Source organism: Stomoxys calcitrans, chromosome 4 (genome assembly GCF_963082655.1).
Source record: "Stomoxys calcitrans chromosome 4, idStoCalc2.1, whole genome shotgun sequence".
NCBI classification, from domain to species: domain Eukaryota; kingdom Metazoa; phylum Arthropoda; class Insecta; order Diptera; family Muscidae; genus Stomoxys; species Stomoxys calcitrans.
Genome location: NC_081555.1, coordinates 21,234,318 through 21,252,210, shown reverse-complemented (window position 1 = coordinate 21,252,210; position 17,893 = coordinate 21,234,318). Strand labels below are relative to the sequence as shown.

General features: G+C 36.6%; 4 protein-coding genes across 6 annotated transcripts in view; 1 reads left to right on the top strand and 3 right to left on the bottom strand.

Moving 5' to 3' along the window:
- Positions 1 to 1,161: 1,161 nt before the first annotated feature.
- LOC106085134 (uncharacterized) lies at positions 1,162 to 2,238 on the bottom strand. The gene is made up of 2 exons (XM_013249189.2): positions 1,728 to 2,238; positions 1,162 to 1,658 (listed from the first exon to the last, which is right to left on the bottom strand). Exons 1-2 carry the CDS (start codon positions 2,142 to 2,144, stop codon positions 1,260 to 1,262), a joined length of 816 nt encoding a protein of 271 aa, XP_013104643.2. The 5' UTR covers positions 2,145 to 2,238; the 3' UTR covers positions 1,162 to 1,259.
- A 673-nt stretch (positions 2,239 to 2,911) lies between these two features.
- LOC106085110 (uncharacterized) lies at positions 2,912 to 5,970 on the bottom strand. 2 transcript variants are annotated; one of them, XM_013249166.2, is made up of 4 exons: positions 5,863 to 5,970; positions 5,650 to 5,800; positions 4,220 to 4,617; positions 2,912 to 4,156 (listed from the first exon to the last, which is right to left on the bottom strand). In XM_013249166.2, the coding sequence occupies exons 3-4, from the start codon at positions 4,600 to 4,602 to the stop codon at positions 3,130 to 3,132; spliced, it is 1,410 nt and encodes a 469-aa protein (XP_013104620.2). In that variant the 5' UTR covers positions 4,603 to 4,617; positions 5,650 to 5,800; positions 5,863 to 5,970; the 3' UTR covers positions 2,912 to 3,129. The 2 variants fall into 2 exon arrangements, with proteins under 2 accessions (XP_013104620.2, XP_013104612.2); XM_013249158.2 differs by lacking the exon at positions 5,650 to 5,800.
- A 657-nt stretch (positions 5,971 to 6,627) lies between these two features.
- LOC106085054 (protein hairless) overlaps positions 6,628 to 17,893 on the top strand; it is a 135,369-nt gene continuing 124,103 nt past the window's right edge. The window contains exon 1 of the mRNA XM_013249083.2: positions 6,628 to 6,758. The gene's annotated coding sequence lies outside the window, so the exon portion shown is untranslated. The remainder of the gene's footprint in view (positions 6,759 to 17,893) is intronic.
- Positions 10,202 to 16,788, bottom strand: LOC106085096 (uncharacterized). 2 transcript variants are annotated; one of them, XM_013249137.2, is made up of 2 exons: positions 16,707 to 16,788; positions 10,202 to 12,112 (listed from the first exon to the last, which is right to left on the bottom strand). In XM_013249137.2, exon 2 carries the CDS (start codon positions 12,107 to 12,109, stop codon positions 10,529 to 10,531), a length of 1,581 nt encoding a protein of 526 aa, XP_013104591.2. In that variant the 5' UTR covers positions 12,110 to 12,112; positions 16,707 to 16,788; the 3' UTR covers positions 10,202 to 10,528. The 2 variants fall into 2 exon arrangements, with proteins under 2 accessions (XP_013104591.2, XP_013104599.2); XM_013249145.2 differs by having other exon boundaries at positions 16,719 to 16,786.

Here is a 17,893-nt window from a genome sequence, read left to right as displayed (position 1 = left end):
TTTTCCCGACAATTAGTCCCATTTTCTTTGTCGCCTGTCTAGATGAAAATTATTGGAAAGCGGACTTCGGCAGTCACAGCAACCCATACCATTACTTGAAATGGTAAATGACTTCGACTGGCCATTCGTAGGCTCAATTTCTGCTACGTGCGCTCGGTGAGGTAAACATGACAATTTTGGGAGTTTATGAATTGCCCGATTGGGAAATTTTTCTCGTCAGAAAGCAAGATGTTCGGATATTCAACAACTTGCAACTCGGGTTTTGATCGACTTAGAGCTAGAACTGGCAAACTATCGATACTCGCAACATTTGATATATAGGCGCAATGAATCTTAAAGGATGCGTACAATATCGGAATGCTTATTTTTGCAAAAAAAAAAAAAAAATAACTTTTGCGATAGTATCCATCGGAAGAATATCAATCGATATTCAGTCAACAACAAATTAAATATCGATAGTGCCATCTATATTTTCTCAGCTTTACTTAGAGCAACATTTGAGGCAAATGGTGGTCATATCGAGCAATAGTAAGTGGATATTTTTGCAATTTTAATCAATAAAAAATATTTTCATACAAAAAATGTGGTGGTGCTTTGAATTAGTAACACTGTCAGCTATCCTGTAGTAATAAAAAATATTTTGTATAATTTTATGTTATATTTATAAAAAAATTTTATTATTATTTTATATAAAATACGATAATAGCTATAAATCCTGTAACAGATTTTGTTAATTTTTAATACAAACGCGTCCAACAGATACCGGTACTTAGGTGGAGATACAATATCAGACATGAACCAACTTAGGGGAGTGGTATTGAAAACAATTAAGGATTTTGTAAGTAGCACGGAATTCCTAACTTAAATTTTTCTTTTTAGAGGTTACTTTATAGTTTTTAGAGCGCACAACAAGCCGATTACTGGCTAAGGTGTATGTCCATAGTGGCATGGGGCGGATTGATATATGCACCCTCTTTTCAACCTAACCTAACCTAATACAAACAATGGTCGCGTTTTATTTTAGTACTATAAAGTGCAGTGCAATGAAATTTGCTTGAAAATGATATCCATCCTGGACAACGACCTTCTGGATAGATGTAATTTTCATACAAACTTCATTGCAATGCACTATATAGTACTAAATTAAAACACGGCCAATAATGTATTAATTTTAAATTCCTATTCTATTATGTTTAATTTTCTTATTTCAAAAGATTTCATATCATAGGATGACGTTAAGTTGCTCCTTGTTCAATCCTTCAATTTTCTTCTTCTTCATAGTCACGTATGTATACTGTTGATGTTTGCGTTCTAGACAAATTACCTCTTAAAACCTGATGCACTTCTTCCACAGTCTCCTCGCTAAGTTTGTTGAGACAACCATGAAACAAGACATCTGAAAATATGGTGCGGGCAAAAATTTTTTGTTCTCTCGATAATTCATTGTATTGGGATTCCCAGCCTTTGGCCAGAATGGATGTAAAACCATCAATACCAACGCCACCACTGGCCATCTTTGGGGGAATAACTTTCAAAACATTATTATTAGTATTTTCTGGAGTACAAGCTTTACGCCTTTTGCGCTTGGGCTCTGGTATGTGTTTCCTTTCTGTTGCTGGCTCTGGTGTAACCAATAAACTATGCTCCCCAGTATCATCCTTTTAAAACATATTAAATTGTTTTTTTTTTAATATTTCGTCATTAAATTTGTTTTATATTTTACTTACATAAAATTCATGATAGACTTCAGTTTCTATGGTACAATTTTCATTGTCATCCATCGAAAACATTGTATTGTTGCAATGCTCCTCGCCACTCTCTTCAACAGGTTGCTTAACACCTTCTAGAAACTTTAATTTATCAAAATACCACAAAGAAGTCTTGAATGGCTCATTATAATGTTCGGTTTGTTTTCGTTTCTTCATTTCCCTTGCGTAATTGGTACGAAAAACATTGATTTTCTTAACAACATTTTCCCTGGTGGCCTCTGGTTCCACTTCCTTGAGCTTCTCCACCATCCGCTTGTAACATTTTGCTTTTAGAGCACGATTATTATATTCTGGACATTTGACTTTCCATAAACAGGGCATTGACTCGTAAAGCTCCAGAAACTCTGACCAAAATATTCTATCTCTTGTATCCATGCTTTAGATTAAACTTATTTTTTAAATACTTTTTTCCGCTTCAAAATGATCAGCCTGCCAGCATGTTTGTACAATCGGCACAAAATTTTCTCACTATGCCTTTTTCTCAACAGCTGGTACAATAAACGCTCAATCAGCTGGTATTTTTGTTAGCGCCAGCTTTGGGTTACTTCTTTGTATTGCAGGGTTGCCAGAGTAGTAACTTTTTTTTTATATATTTTGGGGTAGATTTTAATAGTTCTTAAGGAAATTTACGTGTCATTCAGCTTTCGGAATAGTTGCGAAAAACTTTAATAAAACACCATAATAACATGAAATTTTTTGTACTAGCACAATCTTACTTTCATATTAAACTGAGATTAATTGTTTTTAATTTCTCCTTTTAAGCCTTTAGCGTAAAAAGGGTATAAATACATGCTTTAGCTCGCGCGTTCTTTTATGGAGTTAGACAGATTTCCGCGTGAAAAAGAAGATAATTTTATTTTTTCAATTAAAATTCTATTAAAAAAAAGGAAATATTAATATTTTAAAAAAAAAAATGTTTTTTTTGACGGAAATTGATGAACCGATTTTAGATAACTGTATTAGAAAATTGAACTGGAAAACTCCAATTCTCAGATGCTAATTTAAGTCACTCCCTTATTCAAATCAGTTTAATATGATGCTCAAGTGATGAAATTTAAGTCACTCCCTTATTCAAATCAGTTTAATATGATGCTCAAATGATGAATATATCGATTACAAAAAAGTAATAAGCCTAATTATTTTTGTTAAAACAAATATTTGTTTATTCTTCTTACAGTTCTTACAACAAAATCTTAAAAATTCTATAACTTGTAAAGTAATGGGTTAAAATACCTTAAAAAAATTTGTAGTTATAGAAATCACAGCATATGTACAAAACGTAGGCATCTTCAGTACCCCAAATCGATGCTTCTTCCTTAAAATCAGTGCAGATCGTCTCCATGCTGCTCGTTTGATTAGATTAAAAGTCAGCCAAAACGAATTCGTTGACAAATTCGCTTGTTTCCAGTTTTACCTCATCATAACTAGGCCGAGGGTCAGGATCTTCATAAACTTCCACTTTAATAGGACTGAAAAAATCTGTGGACGTTTCGAATTCAGTTTTAACTGATTGTCTCATGCAACTATTAACAATTGCCCTCTCTTCACATTTGTGTGCTTTTAGTTTTTCCACAGAGGTCTTGTTGTCTATAAATTTGAGAACGACTAGGCATTGGCGGCAGCATACAATACCTCTAAAAACCATCCCATTGCTCTTGGATATATGGGCAAATGATGTGCAGTGCACTGCATTACCCTTCAATTTATAAAAACCCGTTTTTATTTTACGTTCCACTCCTTTTTGTATCATATCCATGGCAAATGAAGAACTGTTGTTAATCGTACTTCTTGTTTCAGCAACTTTAGGATTTCTTTTTTGTCCACGACATCTATGACGTTTTAGAGAAAGGGGACCTAAATATTTTAATACTCTACTACATTGTTTGCACCATATTATTTCGGTCAAAATCGATCTATCTCGGCGTGAAATGAAACAAAACTTTTGCCAAATGGCATTGTTAGTTTCTTCATTCTCGACCAAAAAGTACAGACCTAATTGCAATTTTTGTTCAACGTCTTTTTGTACAACCTCTATGCTTTCACGAAAACCTAATTGCAATTTTTGTTTAACGTCTTTTTGTACAACCTCTGTGCTTTCGCGAAAACTTGATCTTTTCCTGAGGAGACTTCTTTGTAATGGCCAAAAACATGAGTGCTGAGATAGATTTCCAAGCAATAAATCATTGCAGTCAAGCAAATTTTTACATTTACTGCAACTGACATAATCGGAAACTATAAAGCCATCTTCACGGGCAATCATATCCAAAATCTGCCAGCTCACAGTTCCCATTTCTATGCTTAGCATTATCTTATAAGAGCCAGCGTTGACATCCTTCCATTTTTTCCATTTTGGCAGCGCAAGTAATTTATTACCAGGCATATAAATCCTTGAAAAAAATATTTCAAATACATTAGCACTGTCGCATAATTACCAAAATGTCTATAGTTACCCATCCTGTTTTATTGTCTGCACAACTTCTTGTAGTCCCGAGAAGCATTTGTGACGCAAGGATGTCGTTAAGCAGAAACCATTTAATTTGAATACTTGTTCACATTTACGGCAAAACACCCATTTATCGAGTACATTACCTTTATTATTGGCAAATCTGGCAAAAATCGACCAAATCGGACCTCCAACTTGTGGTTTGTGTATTACACGGAAATTTCCACTTTTTATTTCCCGTTCATATGATTGACGAATAGTTTCTTCTGCTATGCAGTCTAATACAGGTAGTATGGATTCTGTGGGAGTTTCATTTTTGATATCAACAACTTTAACTAGTTTATAGATGCCATATTTCAGTTTCTCTTCCAAATCTTGACGTGCATTCATTGCAAATTAGGTATTCTAGAACAAAATTTGTATGTTATTAGGAAAAATCAATTAATTTTAATTACAAAAATGATTTAGTTAGCATTAACATTAAAATCTTTGCAGTACATGTGACTTACACTTGCACGCCTAAAATATGAATTCTCTGTAAAACAACCAACAATTGTAATCCTGATGTTCATTTGGCAAACAACAACAAAAGTCAAGCAATATCGTTTCGACATTTCGCTGTTGATTTGCTCATGGAACTCACTTTTGCGAAATGTGTTCGCACTTTCTTCGACTCATTTTATGATAGTGCGTTTTGACAGTTGTTCAGGCTAAATGTCGAAGTCAGTACTAGGCTTTTAAGCAGAGTATTCTGTTCAGCTTTTCGAGCGGAATGCTGTCAAACTCCATATTAAAAAAACATCGGCGGAACATTGACAAAAAATAGGCAGACATGTAGTACTCTGCTTTTAGTGGGGAAAATGTCGAACAAAATTCTATTGTTGTTTGTTATATGCAAAAAAAAAATTAAATAGAGAAAACAATAACTGCTGATAGAAAAACATTTGATTGCTATGGTATTTCGCTCGTGAAACAGTTATAAATTTACTCGACCAACCCGAAAGCAGAACAGAATACCAACCCTTAAGCAGAGGGTTGGTACGTTCAGCTTTTCAGCAGAACGCTGTCAAACTTCATATAAAAAACGTCAGTGAAACGCAGAAAAATAGGCAAAACTATTTTAGTGGGAACCATGGTCGGCATAACTTTTGATTGTTTTTAGTGTTTCATTTCCTCCTTTTATTATTTTATTAATTTGGAAAAAAACAAAACCATAAGTGTAGATCAAAAAACATCATCTGGTAAGAAAAATAAGACATAGCTGTCAAATTCCGCTCGCGGAACAATTAAAGACTTCCTCGAGACTATTCCGAAAGCAGAATAGATTACCAACCCTTGCTGGGAATTATTTTATTGTACTGCGTAAAATAAAAAGTGGCAACTCTAGGTTTATTTTGTAAAAAAATTTTAAGCCTTCAACAACCTACTTTAACTAACCTTTCCATAACAATACACTTGCTGTATTTTATTTAAGTACTATATAGTGCAAATCACGATTAATCGGTTCTTATTATCTGTTACTGCATGATATCCATGACAACTTTGCACCACTATTCTATCCACAACATCTGACTTACACTGGATAGTACTAAAACATAGCAATATAAACGTTAAATAATAAACACACGCTTTAAATTATTTGCAACTTACCTCAACCAATAGCAAATAGCTGCTGCTTTTAAAGGTTTTTCGATATGTTAGTCAGTATTTAGTTTATGCTGAAAAACACTAAAAAATTTAGCAATGAAAAATGTTGGTATTGCCACAGTTGTTTTGTTATTGCCACGATTGGAATTGCCACAGTTATTATTAGTAGATCCCCATAACTTAGGGTTGCCAAAATATTGACAACATATATTTAGGATTACGATTGCAAAACTAGTCAAAGAGAGTTTATTTAGTTTTTTAAGGGTTGGTATTCTATTCTGCTTTCGGAATTGTCGCGGAAATTTTTAATTGTTTTGCAAGCGGAATTTGACAGTGGTGAAATGTTTTTGTTTCCATACCAAAACACGTTTTTTTAAATAAATGAAACGAACCATTGAAACCAACAAAACACACAAATATGATGCCGGCAATGGTTTAAGTGTTGCCACTTTCATTTTTTTTCAATTCTTTAGTGTAAACAGAGTACTACCATTCCGCCTATTTATAGCCAACGTTTCAGTGACGTTTTTTTTATATGGAGTTTGACAACATTCCGCTTGAAAAGCTGAACAGAATACTCAGCTTAAAGCAATGAGAGAGAAACTGTCAACGTTTAGATTATAATATTGGTTTTAATTATAATATTGGTTCAAAACGACACAACGTATCTGCCGGAAGGAAAAAGTTTAATAAATTGTACATAGAAAATGTTAAAATAAAGGCAAATAAGTAACAAGAAAACATCTTTATGTATGTATATGCATAAAGCCAGAATAGTACGCATGTTGGACAAAAGAATAACGGAAATATCCAAAGACAGTAATGTGTGTGTATCAAAGCGTTTGTTCTTTTGGATAGACCTGGAAATTTTTAGACAAACTACTTTTGCAGTATAGTGGGTAAGTCATTGGTTTTTGTTTGATTATGAAATGCTTCAGACTAGTTTGCTCGTAATGCTTAGAGAGATCAGTATGAATATTGCCCGAATGTCGAAGGATGGGGAAATGTATAACAACAGCTTAATGCATGCCTCACTCTGGCAATGGAAGAAAGTTTCTTTTTATGAAGAGTCGCATTAGTAGCAAGAGATGCACATCCTTTGACCATTTGTATGTATGTATTAAAAAAATCTGATATTCAACAGAAGAAAGAAGAAGACATAATATCTCTATTTGCAATGTCTTAGATTGAGTTAGGTTAGGTTGAATACTACCAGCCCATGAGAAAGAAAAAATAAAGTGTAGAGGTAATGTAAATAATGTTTGGTTCAACAGAATAAAGAGAAAAAAATGTTTCTCTAACTACAGTACAATTGAAAACCAGCTGACTCAAACAAGTAAAAGTGTCTTCAGTTCGGCTGGGACCTATCCTGGGTACCCTTCATCAAGGATTCATTAAATTATTTACACAAATAAGCTTAATTAAAGGTCATACCTGTACTTTAAGTAACAAATTTCTGCTAAATCAAGCAAACATTAAAGTTTCTACGCCCCTAGAAGACTAATCGGCAAGATCGGAAGCTACATATATCAGGTTATAGACTGGTTTCAATGATCTTACCATGGATGTTTGAAGTCGTAATAAATCACAAAGGCCAAAATTTCAACCAAATGGGACAACAATTACGGAACAGGATAGCTGTGAGCACCACACAGGCTGGAACATTGAGGTCCGATCTGTGTGGTGTTCATTAATGTCACGAGAAGCAGTCGCGGACAATCAGCGGTATCGAACGGAGAGTCTCAGTGAGAGGCCGGGCAGCACCGGCTCTGAGTGTATGATGCTCGATATGTCAAGGCAAGTTATTGGCGCCTAAATAGCCAATGACCACCTTGTCCTTTGGACCGGAACGAGCTTGCCGAGGATCGCCACCTTCACATAAAAATGTGGCTACAACAACAACCATTACGGCTTACGGCGGCTTAATGTGTCAAATCAGGAGCTAAGTTTATATGGGAGTTGTTACAGATTTTGACCCTACTTGGTATGTATTGTAGATTAAAGTTAAAAAAGCAAGTGCTCAACTGATTTATCCCCATCAATTTCTTCTTTTCCAGCGCTGAACTTCACGCTCTAAATCATGTAGAAATACCTTAAGGCTTCTGGGCGGTGAATACCAATCCACAAGATGATGATTCGGATAGCTAGGACCGCGTGTAGTTATGTCTTCGCGCGGATAGCATCTTTGCCTCCTGAGTGTCTCCTTTGTGTTGTGTTGCAACTTTCAACAACCGTGCTAAGTACGATCCGAATCGGTATTCAAGCTGATATAGCTCCCGAATAAACCTACCTCCCGAATTGTGGTCTTGGGCCCTTAAAAGCCGTAATTTTTATCCAATTTGTCTGAATATTAGCATGTAGTGTTCTATTACAACTTCTAACAACTGTGCCTATTATGGTCCAAATCAGTCTATAATCTGATAAAGCTCCCCTATAAACCCCTCTCTCGATTTGACATCTTGAGCCCCTGGAGGCCACAATTGTTATCCGTTTTGGCTGAAATTTTGCACTTAGTGCTTTATTACGATCTCCATCAAACGTGCCAAGTACGATACAATCGGTTTATAACCTGATATAGCTAACAAATAAAGATACCTTCCGATTTGACGTCTTGGGCCCTTAGAAGCCGTAATTTTTATTCAATTTGGCTAAAAATTTGCACGTAGTGTTCTATTACAACTCCCAACAACTGTGCCTAGTGAGGACCAAATCAGTCTTTAATCTGTTGTAGTTCCCATATCCACCCTTCTCCCGATTTAACATCTTGAGGCCCTGTAGGCCGCAATTGCTATCCGTTTTGGCTGAAAATTTGCACCTAATGTTTTATTACGATCTCCATCAAATGCGCCAAGTACAATCCAAATCGGTTTATAACCTGATATAGCTCCTACATAAACCTACCACCTGATTTGACATCTCGAGCATATAGAAGCCGTAATTTTCATCCGACTTGGCTGAATATTTGTACGTAGTGTTTTGTTACAACTCCCAACAACTGTGCCTCTGATATAGCTCCCATATAAAACTCCTCCTCTCCCTATTTGACATCTTGATTATCCGTTTGGAGTGAAATTTTGTACTTTGTGTTTTATTACGACCTCCATCCGACAAACGTGCCCAGTACGATCCAAATCGGTTTATAACCTGATATAGCTCCCATATAGACCCGATTTAGTCTTTTACTGCCTCTAGTTAATGTGCGTACATTTTTAGCAGATACCATGGTGGTGGTTCCCCAAAATTTGACCCGGCACGTTTTTATACCCTTCACCATAGGATGGGGGGTATACTAATTTCGTCATTCTGTTTGTAACGCCTCGAAATATGCGTCTACGACCCCATAAAGTCATGACATTTTAAGTCGATCTAGCCATGTCCGTCGGTCTATCGAAAGCGCGCTAACTTTCGAAGGAATAAAGCTAGCCGCTTGAAAATTTCCATAAATTTAATCTTATTAAGCCAAATTGGTCCATGTTTTTATATAGCTGCCAAATAAACCAATCTTGGGTCTTACTTCTTATCTTCTAGAGGGCGCAATTCTTATCCGATTTGGTGGGTGGACATTTTGCACGTGGTGTTTTGGTATCACTTCCGACAACTGTGCTAAATATGGTCTAAATCGGTTGATAATCTGATATAGCTGCTATATAAACCGACCTTGGGTCTTAACTTCTAAAGCTTCTAGAGGGTGCAGTCCTTATCCGATTTGGCTGAAATTTTGCATGAAGTGTTCTGGTATGACTCAACAACTGTGCTACGGTCTAAATCAGTCCATAATCTGATATAAACCGATCTCCCGATTAGACTTCTTAAGCCTCTAGAGGGCGCAATTCCTATCTGATTTGGCTGAAATTTTGCGTGACGTGTTTCGTTATGACTTCCAACCACTGTGCTAACTGTATGGTTAAAATCGGTTCATAACCTGATATAGCTGCTATATAAAACGATTTTGGGTCTTGACTTCTTGAGCTTCTAGAGGGCGCAATTCTTATCCAATTTGGTTGAAATTTTTTTATGAAGTGTTTTTTTTTTTACTTCCAACAAGTTTGTCAAGTATAGTCTAAATCAGTTCATATCATGATATAGCTGCCATATAAACCAATCTCCCGATTAGACTTCTTGGGCTCCTAGAGGGCGCAATGCTTATTCAATATGGTTAAAATTTTGCATATGTCGTTTTGGTATGACTTCCAACGATTTCCAAGTATGGTCTTAATCTGTATATAACCTAATACATCTGCCATATAAACCGATCTCCCAGTTTGACTTTTTGAGCCTCTGGAGGGCGCAATTATTACTCGATTTGCCTGAAATTTTGGAGGTGGTTTTTTTTTTACTCGTGTTTTGTTTTATGGCTATATTCATGAAATTCAGTTTTTATTCTCAACGTAGCAAGTTTTGTACAGCTAATAAATTCTAATTTCCGCTATATACAGGCATATATCTTTATACAATTAGATTAGGTTAGGTTTAAGTGGCAGTCTGCCTTCAGATTCCCTCTAGACGTTTTCGTCCATTGTGATACCAAATACAGTTATTTACATTAGAATACATCTTAAAGTATAGGAATATTATTTATTATAGATGAGTATGTATTTCAATACACTTCTTGAGATTTTGCATTGACAGCTAGGCTGTAGAGGGGTTTTTTTCCTTTTTATGCTCTTCTTCAGTTTTGATAATATAACAACTCCTGGCTCTCGTCTTCTTGCTTAACATAATCATCTGTAGGATCTTCAAGTTCTTCTATGATGAAAACTGGATACTGATTATAGTTGCTGTCAACAAACGAATATTCTTCCTTAACCTGTGTTTCATCTACAAATTGTTCAACATAGTCATTGCTTTGCATGAATTCCACAGAATTTTCCGAATACTGTTGATGGGTAAGCGGGGGGGCTTCTTCAAAATTGATCTCTTCTCTTATAATTATGGAATGAAGTTGATTATTTTCCGCCAATTGGGTTTCCTCAATTTTAATTTCTTCTTCCGCCACAGTCACGTGCTGCTGCTGCTGAGTTTGGCTGGAAGTATGTCTCTTGGCATGTAGTTTAAGTTCTTCATCATTGATACCATCATATATTAGAATCTGTAAACACTGACGACAAGACACCATACCACCTAAAGTGTTACCATCTTCTTTGGTTATAAAAGCATATATGGACCTTGGAGGAAACTCTGGAATGCCTTTAAGCTTATAACAGCCAGCTCTAATTTTATGTTCGATGCTCTTTTGTAAGACTTTCATGCCAAAATCTGTGGTCATATGATTTGTGGGCTTAACAGAAGTTGGATATATAGCTTTGCTCGACTTTGTAACTATTTTTTTAGCGTTTGGCCATGGTGTCACCAAGTTCTGTAGGCCTTTACCCTCAATATCTACAACGGGGCGAATATCTTCAGTTACATGGAAGCCCAGTTGAACAAAGCATTTATGGGTTTTCAATTTTTTTGTACTCCTGACCGTGTAGGGTAATATTTCTGCACATGCGGTACAATAGACATAATCCTTCATCACGGTGTTATCATCCTTACTTATTAGGGCAAATAGCTTCCATACATTGCTTTTGCTACAATGGCGTTGCTTTAATTTATAAAGACCAGTTTTTATTTTAAAGCTTATCTTAAGTTTATCCTCCTTGCCACATTCATGCTCATAAAGATATTTTACTCCGCTGGGGTCATGGTACTTAAGGATCGTATGGCATTGGTTACAGCAAACAACATCCTTCAAAATACTCTCTACATTACCCTTCATAGCAACAAAGGCAAAACGTGACCATATGGGATCATTGGATTCTTTATTAGGCTGCAGCACATAGGTGCCGCCTCTTAAGCCCTTGCCAATGGTGGTGTTGAGTAGCTCAAAATCAAAACTATATTCAAATTTATTGGCATCATGGTAAGCTGATGGTATGGCTTTTACTCTCTTCCTATACGTTTTGGTCTTCTTTTCAATTGCCTTCTCCTGCTCCTCCACTTGAGAAGGGACACAGCTAAATATTCTGTAACAGTTGTGACGCATTAGGCTGGTTGTGCTATTACCCTGAGCCCTGAAAACCCTTTTACAATGTCGACAGTAGACAGCTCTGTCCAGAATGCAGCCATTTTCATCCATCACTTTAATGAAAATGTTCCATACGGGGCTTCGTCGTTGCGAAACTTTTTGTACTTCCGCCAGCTTGTAAGTGCCATCATTGATGTGTGCTTCAATTTCTTCCCGCCATTTTCGGATGTTTCGAGCAGACATTATCTGGAAAAAATAAATGGAATAGAGGGATAACAACAAACTGTTAGAACAAGAAGAATAATTGTGCTAAACTATGTACAGTTAAACAAGTCTTTTACTCCTTGATGTGCTAATCTGCTGCTTTCTCTTTAAAAATCATCTAATTTTGATATACCTATGTAGAGACCAAGCAAACGAAATCCCTTTATTCTAGTAACCTAATGTCAGAATAACTAAAATTTTTTCACTCGATTCGCCAAGTCCGCCGATGGATTGGCGAATTCACCTTTTTTCAGAGGAACAAAATCGGGATACTGGTTTATATGGGAGTAATAGTAGGTTATACACCGATTCGGATAGTACTAGGTACGATTGTCGGAAGTCGTAACAGACCGTTGCATCGATTTATATGGAAGCTACATATATCAGGTTATACACCCATTTAAACCGTACTAAGGACGAGTCTTGGTAGTCGCAACAGAACACTACGTGTAAAATTGCACCCAAATCGGCTAACAATAGCGGCTTCCAGGGACTTAAGATTTAAAACCGGGAAATCGGTTTATATGGCAGCTGTATCCGTTTATATACCGATTTGGATCATACTTGGGTCAATAGTTGGAAGTTCTACAAAAATACAATGCGCAAAATTTCAGCGAAAACGGATAACAATTGCGTCTTCCAGACTTCACGGATGTCAACTCGGATGATCGGTTAATATGGAAGCTATATAACACCGATTTGGATCATTCTTAGCACGAGTGAAATTGTTGTTGTAGACACATTGCATGTGAAGGTAGCGATCCTCGTCAAGCTCCTGTAGGCGAGCAAGCTGGTTCCGGTCCAAAGGACCGATCGCCGCGGCACAGGGTGGCCATTGGTTATTTAAAGGCGCCAATAACTCGCCTTGTCATATCGATCATTATAGGCACCCAGAATTTGTGCAAGAGCCGGTGCCGCCCGACCTTTCACTGAGATTCTCCGCTCGATACCGCCGATTGTCCGCGACTGCCGTTGCAGCTTTTACGTATGGGACATTCCACCATCTGCAACCTGTGAAGAGCCCGGTAGCTCGCAGTTAAGCGGGGTCGCCGATCAATATTTCTAGGTGTTACAAGGGGAATGATTAGTGTTAAAATGCATAAAGGAAGTATGCGTGCGAAATATTACCCCAATCGGAAAATAATTCCGGCTTCTAGAGCCTCAAGAAGTCAAGCCGAAAGACCACTTTATATGGGAGCTATATCCAAATCTGAATCAATATGAACCAGTTGCAATCCCAAAGACAAACGTTTATAGGAAGTATCTTTGCAAAATGTCGAGGGGCTTCCTAAAAGCGTTCGACCACTATTGTAACTTCGAAATACGGACGGACATGGCTAAGTTGACTCAGAATGTTGACACAATCAAGAATATACTTTATGGGATCCCCGATCAATATTTCTAGGAGTTACAATCGGAATGATCGGATTAGTATACCCCCACCCTATGGTGGTGTTCGTTTAAAAGGCCGCAGATGGCATTCGATTGAAAATATACGAACGTAAGGCGAAATGGCTCATATCCGAACCTAAACCTATATCTCAAGATAAACTGCCTGGTTCACTAACTTTGTATCACTGAAAGTGAGCGATTTTCGTTCGCCCTTGTGTCAAAACCAGCTGATTTCATAAAGGAAAAATAGATGTTGAAGTGAGTGACTCGACTCGTAAAAAAAAGTTAGTGAACCAGGCAGAAAGTTTCGTTTTATACCATACGCCTTTTTATTGAGATAAGCACACTTGAAGTTTGCAAAATGCATTGAAATAGGCCATATTTGGCATGTACGCACCACAATATTTCGAAAACTAAATAAGATACGTGAAATTTTCTTGATGATTCTGAAGAAGCTTGTCTTAACAACACAAAAACCGATCCTAACTCAAAAAATTCGAGAATGGCGTATGGAACCACATAGCTTTAAGCCCACAGATGAAAAATCCCTATATATAATACTTTCCTATCCCAAAAAAAAGCTTCTTAAATGCAACGATTAGAAATCTGACATTTTCTTTTGTTTCTCCACCCCAAAAGAGAAGAAAAAGGAGATGAGGGAACAAAACTATCAACAACACAATTAAATTTACGAAAACAAGTAAAAGTGTGCTAACTTCGGCCGGGCCGAATCTTATATACCCTCCACCAAAGATCGCATTTGTCGAGTTCTTTTCCCGATATCTCTTTTTAGGTAAACAAAGGACAAAAGAAAAGAATTGCTATAATATTGGAGCTATATCAAGTTATGGTCCGATTCGGACCATAGTATAAGTCATTGTGTAAAATGTCAGCCAATTCAAGTAAGAATTGCGCCCGGGCCGAATCTTATATACCCTCCACCAAAGATTGCATTTGTCGAGTTCTTTCCCGATATCTCTTTTTAGGCAAACAAAGGACAAAAGTAAAGAATTGCTATAATATTGGAGCTATATCAAGTTATGGTCCGATTCGGACCATAGTATAAGTCATTGTGTAAAATGTCAGCCAATTCAAGTAAGAATTGCGCCCTCTAGGAGCTCAAGAAGTAAAATAGAGAGATCGGTTTATATGGGAGCTTTATCAGGCTATAAATGGACCATTGTTGACAGGTATGTTGGAGGTCATGGGAGAAGCCGTTGTACAAAATTTCAGCCAAATCGAATAATAATAACGCTCTCTGTAGGCTCAAAAAGTCAAGATCAGAGATCGGTTTATATGGCAGCTATATCCGGTTATGGATCGATTTGAACCATTTTTGACACAGTTATAAGAAATCCTAACAAAACACGTCATTCGAAATTTCAATAAAATCGGATAAGAATTGCGCCCTCTAGTGGCTCAAAAAATCAAGATTCAAGATCGGTTTATATGGCAGCTATATCAGGTTGTGGACCGATTTAAACCATACTTAGCATAGTTGTTGGAAATCATACCTACTTAACATGTCGTGCAAAATTTCTGCCAAATCGGGTAGGAACTGCGCCATCTAGACGCTCAAGAAGTCAAGACCCCAGATCGGTTTATATGACTGGAAGTCACAGTAAAACATCTCATGCAAAATTTCAGCCAAATCGGATAAGTATCGTGCCCTCTAGTAGCTCAAGAAGTCAAGATCCAAGATCGGGTTATATGGCAGCTATATCAAAACATGAACCGATATAGCCCATTTATCGACCTACACTAATAAGTTTTAAGCGGCTGGCTTTACTCCTTCGAAAGTAAGCGTGCTTTCGACCGACAGACGGGCGGAAATGGCTAGATCGACTTAAAATGTCATGACGGTCAAGAATATACATATATACTTTATGGGGTCTGGACTAATATTTCGAGGAGTTACAAACAGAAATTAGTATAACCCCATCCTATGGTGGAGGGTATAAAAACTAACAACAAAGTTAAAACATGTTTTGTACAATAATTTTATGTTTAAAAGCAAAAATATTACCACAATCGATTGAAAAATTGCTAAATCATTACTTCACGGTACTCTCAGAATTCTCTCGTTCATTTTTAAACTTTGCACCTAGCGTATTTTGAAAGAGTCGCAAAACACATCTACCTATAATTGAACATCTGTGATTAAGCCGACGATATGTCAGCTCAATACATATTCTGACTCAAAAAAGCCTATGGCTTAATAACAATAGCCAGGCAGAGTTACCACTGCATATTTTGTAGGGTTGATGTACAAGACGAAGCGAAATCTTGTCATAAACAAAGGATTTGAACTACGCACATAGACTGGTCGGTGGCCCTTGTGAATTTTTGTTTGTGAAGATAGATAAACGAAGATAATCTCATTTGGCATGCAGTCATGCGTCATTTGAGTTTTCTAAATATGCATAATTTCCTTTCTTATGGCGTAATGCATGTATATTGGGTTCCGGTTACACATATGTGTAACTTTCTTTTCTTTTTGCTGTAAATTTGATTTCTTTAATTTTTTTGGCAGAGCTGCTTGCTTTCAAAAAAAATAAAATAATTACCGACACCTATAAGTTTGGCATTTGATGTCATATTTTGAGAGCACAAAAATGTCTCTCTTATTTCTATGCTCTTTGTACAGTTATCAATGGTTTATATACTGCAAAAATGTTGCCGTCGTAAAAAAAATAATTTCTCTCCAAAAACAAAAAAAATCCCTCAAATGACCCCAGAAAGCTCGCAAATGATCTAAAAATATTTATTATTCTCCTCTGTTCGCCTAGGCTCTTTTGTTGGCAGTATACAACAATCACCTTGAGCAGTTTACAAACTCAATTTAAAATGTTGACGGCAACCCTACAGCATATTAAATATTGTAAAATAATGAGAGAGCTAAATCATAGGGGAGAAATCAAATGATTTTCTTTATCATAATTTCGCATGATTTAAGTCTAGCAATCATTTTAATTTTAATATTCCCTGAGCTATAGATCAAAAGCAATTATAAATGCTTTCAAATTTGTTGCCAGTATCACAAAATTTGTGTTACAATATTCCAATCCCCACCTCCCTGCATAACACCAATTGCTTTCTCAGTTTCTCTTCTCTATTAAACTCTCTTTCTCTAAATAAAATGTTGCTTTAGTACTTACGGTTCGGTTTTGGTTTTTGTACTCACTTATTTACTCACTCATGCAAACCTTAAGGCAACTCAGGAATTCAGAATTTCCCTCCGACAACTCATGTGCTGAACAATACACTTCCAAAACGATACTAAACAGAGAAATTAAATACGAACATTGAGTACACCACCTGATGAATCGTCGTAGGCTCTGAGAACAAACTGAGCTAACGTTGAGATACCTAAACACTCATAGCTAGTACTTGAAGACCGGTATTTGGCACCATCTCTCTGCCCCCACCCCTCTAACAACTTTGATTATATGTTGATACATCTCTTTTTTCATTGGTTTTTTGATATCACTTTGTCTTTTGAGAGCTGTTGGTTTGTTTTTTCACATCATAGTATTTAGCTGCTATGAAGACGATGAGCTTGGGGCTAAGCAAATATTTTGTATGGTTGGGGGGGTGTGTGCGTGTGTGTGTTTTGCAAATGGTTTTTAAAAAAGCAGCCAACTCTGTTGCCACATAGAAAATTATGGCAAAATTCAAAGATGAGAACAGAAGTCGGCATAATACAATTAATTAAGGTTTAATGCCGGTATTGACAAAATTAAACGTAGATTTGGAATAGGTTTATTTGACAGATTTCCTTTATAGAACTCTCAAATAAAATTATTGTAGGACTACATCACGTTTTGTGAATAAGGCCGCAAAACTTTCAACTTTTATAGAAATAAAAACTTTGATAACATTTTCTATTGAAATATGATATGGAAACCAAATGGATACCAAATATTTTTATAGGACTTTAACTATTTTGTCAAATGTTCAAGCCAACCCTAAGCTCCAAGAGGGACTTGTTTTGAGTGAAGAAGCCTTAGGCGGTCGAACTTTTTGTCCCCTATCTGGCCCGTATATTCACAGTATGCCTTGACTTGCATATAACCATAAGGCCCGCCAAAAGCACCGATTAGGTTTTTCCTCACTGTATGCCTATGGACTGGTAGACTTAAATCATTTCTACTTAGTATCAAAATTACATTTACTGAACGGTTCCGAACCGAATTGCTTTATTCGTTGGGACGCATTAGTGATGGAAGAATATGGGTACCGTCCGTCAGTAATGTGTCCGAACGAATAAAGCAATTCGCTTGAAAATTTGCACAGATACTTCTTTTGGTATTGGTCGATGGGGTTAATAAATGCGCCAAATCGGTTCATCCCTTGATACATCTACCACAT